Source organism: Lathamus discolor, chromosome 15 (genome assembly GCF_037157495.1).
Source record: "Lathamus discolor isolate bLatDis1 chromosome 15, bLatDis1.hap1, whole genome shotgun sequence".
NCBI lineage: Eukaryota > Metazoa > Chordata > Aves > Psittaciformes > Psittacidae > Lathamus > Lathamus discolor.
The window spans coordinates 38,226-54,711 of record NC_088898.1 but is presented as its reverse complement, the minus strand read 5'-3'; the positions used below and the strand labels follow the sequence as shown (position 1 = coordinate 54,711).

The 16,486-nt window shown below is 51.5% G+C and overlaps 1 protein-coding gene across 8 annotated transcripts; it reads right to left on the bottom strand.

Annotated features, from left to right (window-relative positions):
- Positions 1-469: 469 nt before the first annotated feature.
- Positions 470-16,255, bottom strand: CEL (carboxyl ester lipase). Of its 8 annotated transcripts, none has more exons than XM_065695502.1 (18): positions 13,010-14,701; positions 12,417-12,630; positions 11,684-11,923; positions 10,124-10,196; positions 9,173-9,368; positions 8,406-8,511; positions 7,203-7,991; positions 6,539-6,698; positions 5,873-6,023; positions 5,323-5,445; positions 4,857-5,054; positions 4,628-4,758; positions 4,083-4,190; positions 3,738-3,855; positions 2,633-2,819; positions 1,936-2,139; positions 1,252-1,449; positions 470-746 (listed from the first exon to the last, which is right to left on the bottom strand). In XM_065695502.1, exons 7-18 carry the CDS (start codon positions 7,232-7,234, stop codon positions 560-562), a joined length of 1,797 nt encoding a protein of 598 aa, XP_065551574.1. In that variant the 5' UTR covers positions 7,235-7,991; positions 8,406-8,511; positions 9,173-9,368; positions 10,124-10,196; positions 11,684-11,923; positions 12,417-12,630; positions 13,010-14,701; the 3' UTR covers positions 470-559. The 8 variants fall into 8 exon arrangements, with proteins under 8 accessions (XP_065551574.1, XP_065551575.1, XP_065551572.1 ...); XM_065695503.1 differs by having other exon boundaries at positions 10,124-10,193; XM_065695500.1 differs by adding an exon at positions 16,131-16,255 and having other exon boundaries at positions 9,173-11,923; positions 13,010-14,202.
- Positions 16,256-16,486: the final 231 nt, after the last annotated feature.

The following is a 16,486-nucleotide window of genomic DNA, read 5'->3' as shown; positions in this document are numbered from 1 at the left end:
GCGGCGGCGCGAGGCCGGGGAGGCTCCTCCCCTGCTCGCGCGCGGGGCCGGCTCTCCGCAGCCCGGGCTCCGCCTCACAACGTCCGCCTGCGGCTGCTTCTGCCCGCTTGGAGCTCCTGAGCCGGTCCGCGTGCGCTCGCCAATTGGTTTGCGTTCACATCTGTTACCGCTGTAATCACCTAAGAGCTGTTTGTAATTAGCGTGGATGTTGATGGTGACGTGGGGATATTGAGAGGGCAGGACTGGATTAATCCTGTCCAGCCGGCGGTCACGCGGGTGACGAGGTAAAGCAAGCCCTGTCAAGTGCTTGCTTGTTCTAGAGGGAGCCGTGGCTCTCGTGTCAGCAGCTTCCCTGGCACATCGCAGTGTAACGGGGTAAGGGGAGCACGCATTGCCCAAAGGCTGGATGTCACTTGCCTTAACACTGGGGAGAAAATCCTGTCACAGCAAAGACATGGAGAAAACAGAATTGCTCAGTTACAAGCAAGCTTTTAATGAATGAGGTCTCTCTTCAAAAAGTTGGGTTTTTTTCTTTCTTAGCTCCTGAGCAGTTCCGCAGTCAGGGTGATGTTGCAGCCAGCGGCAGATTCTGATAGACAGAGCTCCAGAAGTTCACATACTGCGATTTCAGATTCTGCTTCACGGAGTTTTGGTTCATCTCGTTGTTGATTTCCAGGTAGTAACTGCCCTCACTGGTGTAGGGTGGCCAGGTAATGGGCACATTTGAATTCCCTTTGTTAGGATCACTGGGGGAAAAGGAGACATAGAAATTCATTTATATTAGGGCAGCTTGTGGATACAGCAAGGTCTGGGTTGTTTAGCAGGGACACTCTCTGCTCAAGTGAGGCTTTAAGTGAGTGCAAAGAACATGTTGGACACTGGGACAAGCAATAGCAATTCTGCCTGCTAGGAACAACCTGGGGACCTGCAGTCTCCTCCCTTGGTCCCCACTAGCATCATCCCTGGCAGCATGCAGGGGCTTAACTCCTGTCTGAACACCAGGACTTGGAAACAAGCCTCATAATTAAGTTTGAAGTAGAATTCACAAATCCTGAAAATGCTTCTGCTGTCCCCAGGTGTTCTCTGGGTCAGGAGGACCCAGAGCAAACTCCACCACTGCGAAACAGAGCCAGGCTCACATCGGAAGTACAGACAGAGGACAACTAGCTTTTGGGAATTGCTCCTAAGAAGTTAATAGGCAAAGGGAGCAGGTTGAAGTGCTGCAGCAAATGTGGAACCAGAATCACTCACCCTGTCCTTGCAAAATTGGTCCAGTAAGCAATCATGGCCTTTGAGACAGTCCTGTGCTTGGGCAGGTAGCCCAGAGGTGTGGCAAAGGGTTTCCCAAACACGTACTGCAGGTCATCAGCATGGTCTGCACCTACCCAGCTTGGGTAGATGGGCATTCGGGATGGCTGGGAGAACAAGTAGCTGTATGTCTTGGCACTCCTGGGGAAATAAATGGAGTTGCTAAGCAGCTGCAAGTAGGGAGCAGAGAAAGGTGTGCAGATTCATAACCGTGCGCCAAATACCAGCAGAGCCAGAGATTTAGCCTTGGAAGATGCTCACATGCATCCAAGAGGTGGTCTCAGGAGAAAACATCCCTCTATCTGGTAAGTTTTAGCTTCTATTTCTGATTCTCGCCCTAACCCTCATATCATCCAACTGCCAAGTCTTATGGCATAAAACATTGCTAGGATGAACTGTGAAGTTTTTAGGATGCAAAAACTTGCTGTAATTGGAATTTTAAACTAATTTCTAGCCTGACTGCTTTGCAGCATTACAGAAATAGTGTTTATAAGAGCTATGTGTGAATGTGTACTCAGTACCAAAAAGCCTGCCTCCTACAAGTTCAGTCCTCTTAACCTGTGCTGGGTACTCAGTGTTTTGGCTTGCAGGTGGGCTTTGGGCTCCTGCCAGGGCTGAGCTGCTCACCGGGCATTCTGCAGATGCAGATTCAGTGCCCACTGCGTGGGAATCAGGAAGATGTAGTCAGTAATCAGGTCCACCACTGTCTTCTTCATGACCTCCTGCTCTGGGTTTTTGCCCCATGCTTGCGTGTAGACACTGTAGGTCTCATTGGCTCCACGCTCACCCCTGTCCACAGTAAGTCCTTTGACCAAATTATAGATCTCATTCCTGAAAAGACAAGTAGTATCAATTAATTGCAGACCAGCAGCTTCTTACAGACCAGCAGCTTGAAGTGGGGCAGGGCTCATGGAAACAGATCCCAGCCCTCACTGACATTCAGATCCAACCCTGCAGTTAGTGATGGTTTGGTGAAATAAAAGCCAGTTATTTCATTCCAGGTCTTAGATGGAGGGCATGTGCTTCAAGCTTTCTTAGCAGCACAGCCTGAGGCCAAATTGGCCACAGGTTCCTTTTATCCCCAAAGAGGAGTCTTATGGGGTGGGCACCTAGCATGTCTGGCATGTATCTGCTTTGGACAGAGAGCATCAGGGCTGCTAAGCCTTTCACTGGTGCTGAGTTCAGGGGGACCTTAAAGGTATATGGAGAAGCTTCTCCAATAACTGGCCCTTGCTTTTGAAGGCTCTGGACTTGGCACAATATGCCCTAGGCACCCTAACCTGGAGTGACATCCTGTTTTGAAGGTAGTGCATCCTTCACTTACGCAGTGATTTTCACAAGTGGGCGATTGATAACAGGTAAATCAATGCCAGCAAAAATGTGTCCATCCATGTTATTAACTCCAGCGATATAGTCAATGTCAGCAGCATTGGCAAAGAGGTTCTCTGGCATGTCTGGGAGGAAGTCTCCATCGATGACAGGAGTGAGGGCAAGTGTGTGAACCACAGGAGCTGCAGCACAAGACAAAAAGAGAGTCCATTAGGAGCTGAGAAAAGACATATGTGTGAGTCATGGCATATCCCATGACTCAAAGAACCGTAGAAGGAATAGGCTGAGGTGAATGACAGCTTGGGCAGCAACTTCAGCATGGGCAAGATGTCACTCAGAAGCAGGGTGACCACAGGATTGCATTCAGTAAACTTCATGCCTGTAGGTGGGGGGAGGAGCAAGAGATCTGCCAGCCAAGTACCAGCAGGTAACATCAAAAATCCCTCTCTTCCACGCAGTCACTTTCCAAAAAGCCCAGCCAAAGGTAGGGAAGAGCAGGATTTCTCCTCATCTCACCTGGCTGTGCTCACTCATTGCCAGGAGAGCTGATTCCAGCCAGTGTGGCTGCACTATGCTACTGTGTGGCCACTCTCTGACCCAAGCAAGCCTAAACACTGGAGCTATTTGCTAGGAGCGTGAGGAGAGCAAGGGGAGGGCAGTGTTCTTGGGAAAGAAATCCCCACAGGCACAAAACCAGAAGCATTCCCTACTTGGTGTAAGAGTCCTACACTCCACCCAGTGACTCAGAAACACAGGGTTGTGGGCAATTATTTTTTTTTTTTTTGTTTGTAAGCTGCATTCTGGAATTGCTCTTGCTGCTTTCACAGAACAGAAAACCCATATGGTTGCTCTGGACCTAAGACATGGCCCTTTAATAATGCCTCTGCCTCTGCTGCCATTGCATAATGACAGTGTTCATGCAGCCCAATGGGCACCTGCCTGCGGAAGGTCACTGAAAGATCTCTCATTATTGTCCCTTTCTATAGGACACAAGCACTGCTTCAACACTTCTGGCAATTGCCCATGTCCCACCAAAAGCATGGAGAGACCTGGGTCTCTATGAGTGGAGGAGTCTCCACAGCATGGGCTAGAGGACTTACAGGGCAGGTTGATCAGCTGCATATGGTAGGCCAGCGTCAAAGATTTGGGGCTGGAGATGCGCAGGCAGTTGGCTAAGGCGGTGGTGTTGTCTGTGGGGCATCCCACACTTTGTCCAAGCTGCAGCAGGGGAGAGAGAGAAACCTCCTAGCACTACCTTCTGAAGCCAGGTTTCATTACCAGCTTCACAGAGGCAGAGGAATGGTTGGTTTTAATCTCAAAACAGCACGTTTCCAAAGCTCAGTTTGGCACCATGGCTCCTGCTGAATCCCTGGCTAGTTATGCCCTTCTCTAAAGAACCAGTTTTCTGTTTTTTTCTATTCCCACAGGCAAGACTTCCATGTTACCTTCTTAGCCCAGGCGAGTGGGTTCTTCTGAATGGCCCAGCTGCAGAGACCAACACCACTCTGGCTGATGGCTCTCCTGAACAGGCCCTTGTTCTTTGGGGTCAACATCTGTGGTGCAAAATAGAAACAAGAGGGTTTCAGGTGCAAACTGCTGAAGAGATCATCACCTCCCAGACCCGGCTGATCCCTTCACAGCTTGTGCACCAGGCACTGGGAAGCTCCCAGATCTCATCCTATTTAACAGTCTCAGCAGTTAAAAGGTGATACGGTGACAAGAAGAGCAGAGTAGGGCCTTATGGCATATAAATGCTATTTTACCAGAGGTCCCAAAAGCAAGGACACGTCCCTGCAGCATTGGGATAGATTAAACTGAAGAGGGAGGAGAAGCCACAAAGCAAAGAGGCCAAGCACTGCTGACCCCCAGCAGGAGACAATGTTAATCAGGTGGCGTGTGTGGAGGAAAGCAGCAGAATGCCAAGGGGATCATTTCTCTTGTCTGCAGAGAAAAGAAGTGGCTCTGGAGGACTCTGATAAGGACAACATACCTGCAGGGAGACGCTGACGGCACCAGCTGATTCCCCAAAGATGGTGATGTTTTCTGGGTCACCCCCAAAGGCCTTGATATTCCTCTTCACCCAGGCAATAGCCATGTGCTGGTCTTTCAGCCCATAGTTCCCTGAGCAAGAGAGCACCCGCCACTGAGTAAGGACAAAGCAAAGCTGATAAGCTGGGTACCCATGACAGAATCCCCTGAAGAGGGAGCAGCAACCATACCTGGCAAGTTTGCATCTCCAGTGCTCAGGAAGCCCAGGGGCCCCACGCGATAGTTGATGGTCACCACAATCACGTTGCCCCGCACAGCGATCTCCTCACCATCATAAAGGTAGTTATTGAGGAAGTTGGCTCCTTGGCTTCCTCCTAGAAGGAAGGCGCCGCCGTAGATCCAGATCATCACTGGCATGTTGGTAGAGACTGGGAGATGCGGAAGAAAAGCAGTGTGAGCCGCAACATGTCTTTACAGAATGTGGCCAAGAAAGCCCACATTCTGTAAAGAGGCTGAAACTTCCAACAGGCTGCAGCTGAGGGACATTGGTTGACATGGTTTCCACCTTTCCCCCTGAAAATCAGTGCTCCTGCAGATGCCCACTATGGGAAATTAGCTGCTGAGAGATGCTCCAGAGCAATTTGTTCACAAAAGCCAACTGAGAATCTCCTTCCCAGGTCTCTGCCAAACACATACCCTGTCTCTTCCCCTGAGGGATCCAGATGTTCAGATAGAGACAGTCCTCACTCCCACGGACATCAGTTTGTGTAAGTGTTACCTGCATGCAGCGATTTTTGAACTTTTTTGTCTGCAGTGTTCCTGAGAAGAGAAGGAAGACAGCAGGTCCTAGTTAGAGGCATCAACTCCATCTTTTGGTTCCAAGCTTCCATCCATCCATGCCCTCCTCTGTGAGTCCAGGGCAGAGGCAGAAAAACCTCCCCAGCCACTGTGACCAGCCTGTGAGAATGACAAAGTGGGACCCTTTCCCATGGTAACTAGCTCTGGACAGCCAAGGCATGGAGGGGAAGATGGAGGTTCCATGCTTCAGTCTTGTCATGTGGTTACTTCAGTTGCTTGGGAACAGTTAGACACAGACTTTCAGACCCAACATGAGACTAAGAGTTTTTCCTTAGCAGGCTTAGTAGATGGAAGTAAGCAGAAGTATCTTTGGCTTGTCAAAACAGACTAAAGAGAGAGAAGCAAAAATAAAACCCCAAACCAAAGGCATTCAAAATCTGTATCTCACCATCCCAGCCAGGATGAGGTTTGGGGTCTTCCAGAGTCTTTGGTGGGGCAGCAAAGGGGATCCCTCTGAAGATGTCAACGTAGTCCCCAAAGAGTCCCAGTCTTTTATTCTCGCCTTCCACAAAACCTCCCTCGGTGAGCACCACACCCAGCTACATGTGGTACCGTGGAGAAGAGAAAATCCATTGCACAGTTCTTCATGCCTCTGGCTTCCCATGTTGCCAGCACCCACACCTTGCCCTGTCCAGTCCCCCAAGTAGACCCACTCACAGCCTGCCTTCCCCAGCTGTCCCCTTGGAACCCTGGGGAAATGACAAGTAGCTGCCACTGGAGACGTCGTGCCCATGCATATATCTTACAGGAGGCGCTTTGGAGCAGACAGGAAGCAGCAATTCCCCTGCTCTCCCAAAGAGAATAGCAGAATGTGAGGACCTTCAGCCTGAAGATGTAAACCAGGCCAGACATGACACAGAACTGTGCAGGAACTTTTGGAAAAATGTTGTTGAGAGCCTTGCAATTTTTAGGGCAGGAAAATTTCCTGCTTTTGCTGTCACAGTCTGCAGGCTCTATTTCATGGGCTCCAGACCAGGTGTAGAAGGAGTTTACTTATTCAGGCAGGAACAGGCAAATTGTCTTGCAAAGCCATAAAAAGTGCTTTTGTACTTACGGTTGCAGCCTGTGCTACCACAAGGAAGGTGCACAAGGCAAAGCACAGGATCTCCCAGTGAGCCATGGTGAGCATACACCCAAGGAGCCAGTTCCCAAGTGGAGACTCATATATATCTAGCAGTGCCACTGTGTGTCGATGCCATGACCCAGTCTTGGCTCTAAATTAAACCAGAGGAGCCTCTACACACTTGTCCTTCAGTAGGCTGAGGCCAAACCATGGCTGAGATAAACTGGCATCAGTGTGAGAGCCCTGCAGATGTTGCTTCTGTGGGCTGGGAGCCAAACCTAAGGAAATAGCTCAGTCTAACAAAACTCCAGAGCACATCAAAAAAGCTGAAGCTTTGAGAAGCCTCACAAAAGCGCAAGAGTCTCAAAACACACTGAACATGCAGTAGAGTGTATTATTGGCAACTAATGAGAAACCTTGTAACATGCAAGACTCCGAAAATGCCAGCAGATCCTTAATTTTTGTGATGGGGCGGTACCAATCCAGCTGGCAGTGGCAGACTAACAAGTGGCCAGCCTCTGTGGACCTGAAGCTGTGCTCCAGTGCCTGCTTCCTTCTGTCTCTGCTAACTACTAGAGAAGTCAAAACAGACTTGAGAAGCACACTGGCTCGTGAGGACAACAAACACTACATATTGTACAAAAGAGTTACTCACTGCTGGAAAGTGTTCTTTCCTGCTGGCTTCATGTCCAAGATCACCAGTGAGGTCTGATGCTCAAGTCATGGCCCAGGATTTTCATTTCCCTTAGACAAGCAGAAGGGCAGCACCTGCCTTGGGGACTCCAGTAAGACTAGAGTGCTCCATCCTCATGCACATTTCCTGTTTTCCACGTGGACACCAAACCAGTTAAAGTGCACTTCCTACACGTGGAAACATTTGGGTATGCGACTTCTCCTCTCTTCTGGTATAATAGCAGCTGGTTTGGATTCTGGGCTCTGTCTTAGGAGTTTGTTGAGCTTTACTTGAGGACTTATTAGCCAGCAGTTATGAAAATACAGGTAATGCTCCCTAATATCAAGAATGGATGACAGCCATCAGCAAGCACCGCACTTAGTGCAGAGAGCTCATCGTCCTCTTAGTCCAAGTTCTGCTTTCCCACACCCTGGGCATGGTTGCTGAACCCTCAGCTCTCAGGGTCCAACAGCAGAGACAATGTTAGTCCAGCAGCAGCCAGACTGCTCACTGAGTTCACACGTAGTCCAGAATTTCTGTCTCCATTTCATTTTCACTCCCATCAGAAGGCTTGAAGTCCTCTTCCTCCTCTTCATCATCCTCATCCTCTGCAGACTCATACGCCAGCTGCTCTTCACCATCTTCAGTGCTTGTTTAACGAAAGAAAGCCCTTCTGCAGGCATAGCATACCAGGCTTCTTGACTGTGATGGGCAGACAGTAGTTACATGTACTGCATTTTGCTTTCACGGGCATGTCATTAGGGGCACAGCCTAGAGGAGAAAAGAGAAAGCCAGTAATGAACAGAGGGTAAGCACGCTGCAGAATATCCCTAGCTCAGTAACAGAAGTGGTGGGCTGGTGTACAAAGGCAGGGTGATCCTTGGGCTACCATTATTTTAGCAAGGTGGGGAGAGGGGAGCTGTCACATCTACAAAACCATTTGGACTGGGAGATGTGATGGCAATGACTGAATGCTAGCTCTGCCATGAACTTACTAGATGACCTCAGAAAGGTCATTTCCCTCAACTTGCTCTTTGCAACATCAGAGCAGGGGAACACTGTGTCCCAATGTCTGGACTTACTGTCCTGCATGAGATGCAGAGGACCACCAACACCCAGCTGTTGCTCCCTTGCTCTGCCTTTTAGCAGTGTCAGACAGGCACAGGGGCAGATGTATGGACTTACCACGTAATAGGCCAAATGCAGTGAAAGATGTGTAGGCTTGTCTGGGTAAGACACTGATACTGGCTTTCATTGCATTCCAAGACCAGCCAGGACACATTTCAAAGATCTAAAATAATATAGGAATAACTGTGGAACTGAACAGAGCAGTCTTGGTGGCATATAATGAGACTTTTTATATCAGTCAGACTATGGTTTTGGCCATTTTTATCCCCAGATAAACAGACAATGTCCATCCAGCAGCCAGGCTACTCTTCAAAAGGGCTGGAGAGCTGTGCAGAAAGCACATTGCAAAATTCATTTTCAGAACATTGCCAAGTCTAAGGAATACTGTTTCAGAGCCCTGGCCAGCATTTCAAACACATGCCACTCACTCACATTCCTGATGTGACATTGTTATGCTTTGACAGATTATTATCTCATCCAACACTTCAAGTGGAACTGCAGCTGTTGAGGACACCAAATATTCCCGTGTCCATGACAGAATGTGCCAGTACAGCCCTCCTCATTTGATAGATTACAGAAAAAACAAATGTGTATTTGGCTTAGGGCACAAAGGAAAACTGATATCGAACAGGAGTGGAACACAAAAGCCTGTATTTGGGTCCCTGGCCTAATTACACAGGCCCATATCTCACTCAATAACAAGGTTAAACAAGCACAATAACAAAACCTTCAAAGAAGCAGCCGTAGTTACAACCACAAGAATTTTCAGTGAGGTCTGCTTGCTGCAGTACAGTGTTCACACAAGGAGTAAGGCACGTACGTACCTTTCTTAGCAATTCCTCCACCTTTTTATCCACAGGATTTGTGCACACTTTCTTCCAGGTCTGTACAGCAGCATCCAGTGGTTTAGTGGGGACCTCTTTGTCATCAAAGTTCACAAAGATAGCGTTGTGTGGGCGCCGGGCCCTGCTGAGGCCAATCAGGTTCTCACCAGACACCTGGAGATTGTTGTATCCTTCCCTAAGAAACAGGGAAAGGATCAGGTCTGCTTTTAACCTCTGGCACACACACGTGGGGCCTTCACAGGAAATATGCGAAAATGGAAGCTTGTGCTCAAGATTTTGGAAGAGAAGGGACTCAGCTGAGTGAGCAATGGGTCAGTTTGTCTTTCACCCTACCTCCCTATCACATACTGGTACCATAAAGGAATCTTGTGACAGCACTGAGGAAAGTTTAAATTAAAAAAAAAAAAAAAAAGAAGAAAAAACCTGCAAAACAACATGAAAACTACATACAGTTGCACAATGACAGAGGTCTCTGCACTACCTGGCAGAAAACTCTCGGGGCGTTACCCCACTGCTCTGTATGAAATGCACTGGCAGCACAAAAGGCTTCACACTCTGCATTTGCTCCTCTGTAGCTACAGCAGCTTTGTAGGCACATAGACCAGGCAAAATGGAAATGCAGTTAAGATATATATATATATATATATATGTATTTTTTTTTAAGTGCCAATGAAGGACCACGGTGAGAAACCAAAATATGTTTCTTGTGGGAGAGCTGACAGATTGTTCCTCTGGCAAAACCAGCTGGTGACCAAGAGGGAACAGGTCCAGTGAGCACGGTCACAGGAACACATGGCACTGACTCCTGCACGCTCGCCCTCGCCTCCAGCCCGCTGGAAGCAGGCAGAAAGCCGGGCTCACTGCATGCCGTGCTTCCAGGAGCGTGCTGGGGGAGGCAGTCATCTTCACCAGCTCCCCAGCTCCCCTCACCTGGCAAGGCCTCAAGTGGACTTTTGCTGGGGTTTCTGCTGTCCAGGCAGTTTCTGAAGAGTGCCTGATTCTGCTGTGCCAAATCAAGAGGGGTAAAAAAGATTAAGGCAGCTTAAACAGGAGAAATACATGAATTATGTATTTAGTTCTGCTCTGATGCTTCGAGAGCAGAGATCCTATAATTAACAGTAAAGTCAGAATGGACTGAAGGCATCTTCAAGTGGCTATATCTCAAGTAGAAGTATGTATCAAACCAGCAAATAATTTCACTACCTGTCCATTCCAGAACCAACACAGCTATATGCTACATTGTGAGAAAAGGCACTAACTGGTGTTGTATATCTGGCCGATAAAAATAGTCAATGGGGGTGTCTGTTAAGGGATAAGGGCTGCGGGTGCTACAAGTGTTTCCAGTGCTGTTCCCGCTTTCTTTTTCTAGCCAAGCTGCCCTTTTTTTAAAGTTGTAAATGGCAATTATTAAAGTAATGTGCTGATGTTTGGGGCAGTTTTGCTCATTATTTGCCTTTTTTTTTTTTTTTATAAAAAAGGCAGGGGAAGAATCTGAGCAGCGATGATTTCATTTGGGGTATCCCAGTATTTCTGGGGTGTGGCAATGATTTTGTGGAGGAACAGGCGAATAGAGGATGGGGGGGGGTCCTCTGAAGAAAGGGTGGGTAACACCCCAAGAATGACTGAAAATTTAGAAGTGTAAATAGATAATATATATAAAATGTATATACACTAAATATATAGATGTGTCAACATCTATGCCATATAAGGTTTTTAAAATGCAAAGAAACCCTATTTATAGACTTAAAAACTCACCCCCAGCCTTAACTAACTGGTGAAAATGTAAAACTACCTTGAGAAGCTGCCCCTTTCGCCCTTATCCTTTCCTCCCTTTTTCCATCCTCATTAATGGGCAGTTCCCCTAAGCAAGGACTGTCCATGGCAGGCCATGCCTGTGGAGATGGTGCCATGGCAGAAAAATATTCCAATCCCTCTGATTCTGGGTCTGGAAGGGGGAAGGGGAGGGGATACCCACACAGCTTTGGGGTAAAAAACCAAATCGTGCTTAGCTGTGCAGTGAGGGACAAGGGGTGCGGACACGGGTGAGGGCGTGACCTAGGCTGTGGGTGGGGCCAGTGCGCAGATGGGGCGTGGTCAGGCCTGAGGGCGGGGCTATTGGGGTGAAGGTGTGGTCTAGACAAGGGGCGGGCCTAATGTGGTCATGAGGCCGGGATGGGCGGTGACTGTGCTGTGCGCGTGGTGCAGGCTGTGTCTAGGCCTGGGGGCGTGCCCCGCGGTGTGGGTGGGGTTACTAACCGGGGGGGTGAGTCAGCTAGGGGCAGGCTTCAGGTTGGCCTGGGGTGGGGGGTGTGACAGAGGGCGTGGCTTGGGTAGGGTCAGGGCTCTGGGCGGGGTTAGTAAAGGACCGTGGGCGTGCCCAGGATGGGTGCGTGGCCCCAAGAGGGCGGGGCCACACTTAGCGGCGTCTTCTGGGAAAAGCATGTGGGTGTGGCTAGTGTGGTGCTGGGGGCGTGGCCATGGCGGGCTCACCTCTTGGCGGGGGTGTGGTCTGCGTTGGGGGTGGGGCTACGGGGGGCTGTGGCCACATGAGGGTAGCGGCTCCAGGCGAGGTGCGGGCGGAGCCGTTACTGCAGGGGGCGGGGCTTGTTCTGGGGGCGGGGTTAAAGAAAGGCAGGAGGCTTGAACTCAGCAGGGAGGCTCAGATTGGGCTGGGGAACGCGAGCGGGGGCGTAGCTTGCGAAGGGGCGTGGTCTCAGCTGCTGGCAGGTCCTGAAAAAAAAAGTCAATAAAAAGTCAGTAAAAAGTCAATAAAGTGTCAATAAAGTTATAAAAAAGTGAATAAAAATTAATAAAAGTGAATAAACCTGAATGAAATTCAAATAAAAATTAATAAAAATGTAAGCACATAAAAGATTCAACTGGTGTTCCGGTACTTATGGGGTGGGGGGGTAGTGGGCGCCCTATGGAGTGCTTCAGTGTCCCTATGGGGCTCGCTGTGTTGGGTGGGCCACCTGTCCCCTGGAGAGTACCTGCTGCTGGGCATGAAGGGCCAGGAATACCGGGAATGCTGTCGCGATCAGCATGGGGAGCAGCTGCCTCAGGTGCTGCTGCAGCACTTGGACCACACAGGCACTGAGGGGTGGCACCCTGGGGTGCTACCGACCATCACCCACTGAGAGAATTTCCTGCTCCTCCGGGATGGATCCGGGATGATGGCAATGATGACAGGAATGCTGGAGGTTCAATGCTGATCACCACATACCATGGGGCCGCCCCTGCGGCGCACGGATCTGGTGCACGCCTTCGATGCACAGAGGTTTCGGCAGGGTGAGGGTTCATCTATCCTCGTCCTGATCCTCGTCATCCTCCTCCTCATCTCCATCCCCACAGAGGTGCAGCAGCACTGGGTGACGCTGGCGCTGGGGCAGGAGCTAGGGCCACACGATGGAGCCCACACCAGCAGCCTGGTCCTGCAGCTACAGAGAGCGTCCAACATCACCACCTGGTGTCCACCACCCGACATTCCGTATTAGAGGGATGGAGTTTGGGACGTGGGGATGGAGAACATGTCCTCACCCCCTGTGTGCTGGCCCACCCCATCCGCCATCTTGACCCCCCCATCCGCCCTCTGCTTTTCCCCACCACCGTTCCCCCCTTACCCCTTCTTCTATCCCGTATCCCACTATTCCCCCCTTTCTCATCATCTATTCCATTGAACAGCCATTATCCCCCCCCTTCCCCACCATCTCTCCCCCCTAACAGCCATTTCCCCTCCCTTCCCAACCATCTCTCCCATTTAAACCACTTTCTTTCCTCGTCACCGCCATCTTCCCGCCCACCAGAGCCAGAACAAACCTTCGCCCAGAAGAGCCCATCCCGCCTGCCACGTACTGCGTGATGCCAGCAGCGAAGTGCAACCGCTGAGCTCTCTGGCAGTAAAGGCGGGGGATTCAGAGCTCCTATGCCGCTCAGATCACAGCCGGAAGCCCCAGCGCTCTATGGTCATCCATCCACTGAGCAGCATCTTGTACATGAACGTGCCTCTGCTTTTCCCGCTTGGGGAGTGTGGCAGCAACAGTCCTAGCCTTGTCCTGTCAGTGGCAAAGGCCTGGAGTGGTTTTTGGTACGGAGGGAACGACTGCCGGAGCCGGGGCTGCCCGCGGGAAAGGTGCAGAGACGCGTCAGGGCCGTCCCCCAGTGAGCAGCTGCTGTACCCGGAGGTACACCTGGCGTCGCTGGGCTGGCGAGCGGCAGTTGCTCAGCACGCTGCCTCTGCGGTGCCGAGTAAATAAGCGGATGTTTCCATCCTGTGGCCAAAACCCGGACCTGCAGGCGGGGGGCGGGTGTGGCAGAGGATGCTACCGCTGCTGCCGTTCCCGCTTCCGGAATTCGGTACCGCAGCCGGTGCCCCACGCATGCCCCGTAGTGCTCCTGTGCCCCCTATCGCTGTTCGCCGGAAGTGGCAACGCGATCCTGCGGGCCGGTGCCTCCCGGTAAGGAGGAGCCGGCGGTGCCGCTGAGCGGCTCTGTCCCGTTTGGGTGGCTTCAGCTCAGCTCGGCTCCCTTCGGTCAAAAGCCGGTATTCCCTCACTTTTGCCTTAGAAAGTACTGGGAAAGAGGGAATTCACTCGAAAGAGTGCTTCAGAGGCTGCCACAAGTGCTGAAGATTGTTGGAAGAAGTAAACGACCCTCAGAGATCAGCAAAACATTTTTGTACGCCTGTGGGGAAACTTTCTGGAAGAATGATGTAAGTAGCCTGATGAATATGAGGTGATCCTGCCCCTCTACTCTGCTCTTGTGAGACCTCACCTGGAGCACTGTGTGCAGTTCTGGTGTCCTCAACATAAAAAGGACATGGAGCTGTTGGAACAAGTCCAGAGGAGGCCACGAGGATGATCAGGGGCTGGAGCACCTCCCGTATGAAGACAGGCTGAGGAAGTTGGGGCTGTTCAGCCTGGAGAAGAGAAGGCTGCGTGGAGACCTCATAGCAGCTTCCAGTATCTGAAGGGGGCCTATAGGGATGCTGGGGAGGGACTCTTCGTCAGGGACTGTAGTGACAGGACAAGGGATAACGGGTTAAAACTTAAACAGGGGAAGTTTAGATTGGATACAAGGAAGAATTTCTTTCCTGTTAGGGTGGTGAGGCACTGGAATTGGTTGCCCAGGGAGGTTGTGAATGCTCCATCCCTGGCAGTGGTCAAGGCCAGGTTGGATGAAGCCTTGGGTGGGATGGTTTAGGGTGAGGTGTCCCTGCCCATGGCAGGGAGGTTGGAACTGGATGATCTTGAGGTTCTATCCAAACGTAACTATTCTATGATTCTATGATTCTATAATATGCATGTCTGTACGTAATGAATATGTATGCTTAGTGAATATGTATGCTTATGAATATAAGGACGGATTGTTTAGCAATTCGGAGACAGAGGTTAGGAGGAGCTGTCCCCCGTGTCTGCCGGCGCCGCAATAAAGAATACCTGCTTGAACCTTGAACCCTTTGTTGGCAAGTTTGTTCCTGGAATTTTCTCCGAACCACCATAGACCCCCGTATCTCCCCTAATCCCCCCATAGATGCCGACAGACCCCATTATGGGTCTCCAGACCCTCAAATCCCCCCATATCCCCCTGTAAACACCCCATATCCCCCCCATAGACCTCATAGAATCCCATTTAGGGACTCCAGCCAGCCATATCCCCACATAGACACCTTATCTCCCCCCATAAACACCCTGTCTCCCCCCATATCCCCCCACAGAATGCCGTGTAGGCACTTGACTCCCATATTCCCCCGTAGACCCCCATAATGGGACTCGAGACCCCAAAATTCCCCTCATATTCCCCCACAGACCCCCATAATGGGACTCCAAACCCCCAAATCCCCCCATATCCTCCCATATTCCCCCACAGAACCCCATGAAGGGTCTCTAGACCACTATAGGCCCCCATGTAGAGACTCCAGACGCCCATGTCCCCCTTAATCCCCCCACAGACCCCCATAAAGGGTCTCCAAACCACCACAGAACCCCATGTAGTGACTCCAGACCACCATATGCACCCTAATCCCCCCATAGACCCGCATGTAGGGACTCCAGATGCCCAAATCCCCCCATATTCTCCCACAGAACCCCATGGAGAGAATCCAGACCCCCAAATTCCCCCCATATCCTCCCATATTCCCCCACAGAACCCCATGAAGGGTTTCTAGACCACTATAGGCCCCCATGTAGAGACTCCAGATGCCCATGTCCCTCTTAATCCCCCAATAGACACACCATATCCCCCCCTAGACTCCCATAAAGGGTCTCCAAACCACCACAGAACCCCATGTAGTGACTCCAGACTGCCATATGCCCCCTAATCCACCCACAGACTCCCATATAGGGACTCCAGACCCCCAAATCCCCCCCATCGACACCCATAATGTGACTCCAGACACCCGTATCCTCCCATATTCCCCCATGGAACCCCATGAAGGATCTCCATCACACTATATACCCCCATGTAGGGTCTCCAGACCCCCAAATCCCCCCATAGATCCCCATAATTGTACTCCAGACCCCTAAAGCCCCATATAGACCCCCATGTAGGGACTCCAGAACCCCATATTCTCCCTAATCTCCCCATAGACCCCCATAATGGGACTCCAGACCCCCAAATCCCCCCACAGAATCTCATGTAGGGCAATGGGGAGGGCAGTAGGGGAGAGGTAAGGGGAGGCAATGGGGAGGTAATAGGGAGTTAATAGAGGACAAGGGTGGGGTAACTGGGGTTAATGAGGGGTAACGGAAATGAGGGGGAAGCGGCTTCTGTCGAACCCCACGGAGCCACTCAGGTCCCTTCGGTCGGCTCCGCCCCTTTGGGCTGCTTCGGCTCCACTCGGTTCCCTTCGTGACAACAGCTCCGGCCCGCCCCGACTACCCCCTGCCGATGCCGGGCTGCCCCAGACCCCCTCGGTGCCCCGATTCCTCGGTTCTCCCACGTATGGAGCCGAGCTTTGCCGAGCCGTGCCGAGCCGAGCCGAGCCGTGCCGAGCCGAGCCGAGCCGTGCCGAGCCGAGCCGAGCCGTGCCGTGCCGAGCCGAGCCGTGCCGAGCCGTGCCGTGCCGTGCCGAGCCGTGCCGTGCCGAGCCGAGCCGTGCCGTGCCGTGCCGTGCCGAGCCGTGCCGTGCCGTGCCGTGCCGTGCCGAGCCGTGCCGTGCCGAGCCGAGCCGTGCCGAGCCGAGCCGTGCCGTGCCGAGCCGAACCGTGCCGAGCTGAGCCGTGCCGAGCCGTGCCGAGCCGAGCCGTGCCGTGCCGAGCTGAGCCGTGCCGAGCCGAACCGTGCCGAGTTGTCCCC

Excerpts from the sequence above, each read along its gene's own strand:
- CEL (XM_065695498.1), bottom strand. The coding sequence starts at position 6,336 with ATGTCTGGCCTGGTTTACATCTTCAGGCTGAAGGTCCTCACATTCTGC. Across the intron at positions 4,191-4,627 it reads CCGTCAGCGTCTCCCTGCAG|ATGTTGACCCCAAAGAACAA; the intron begins GTATGTTGTCCT and ends TTTGCACCACAG. Across the intron at positions 747-1,251 it reads ACCAATTTTGCAAGGACAGG|TGATCCTAACAAAGGGAATT; the intron begins GTGAGTGATTCT and ends CTTTTCCCCCAG.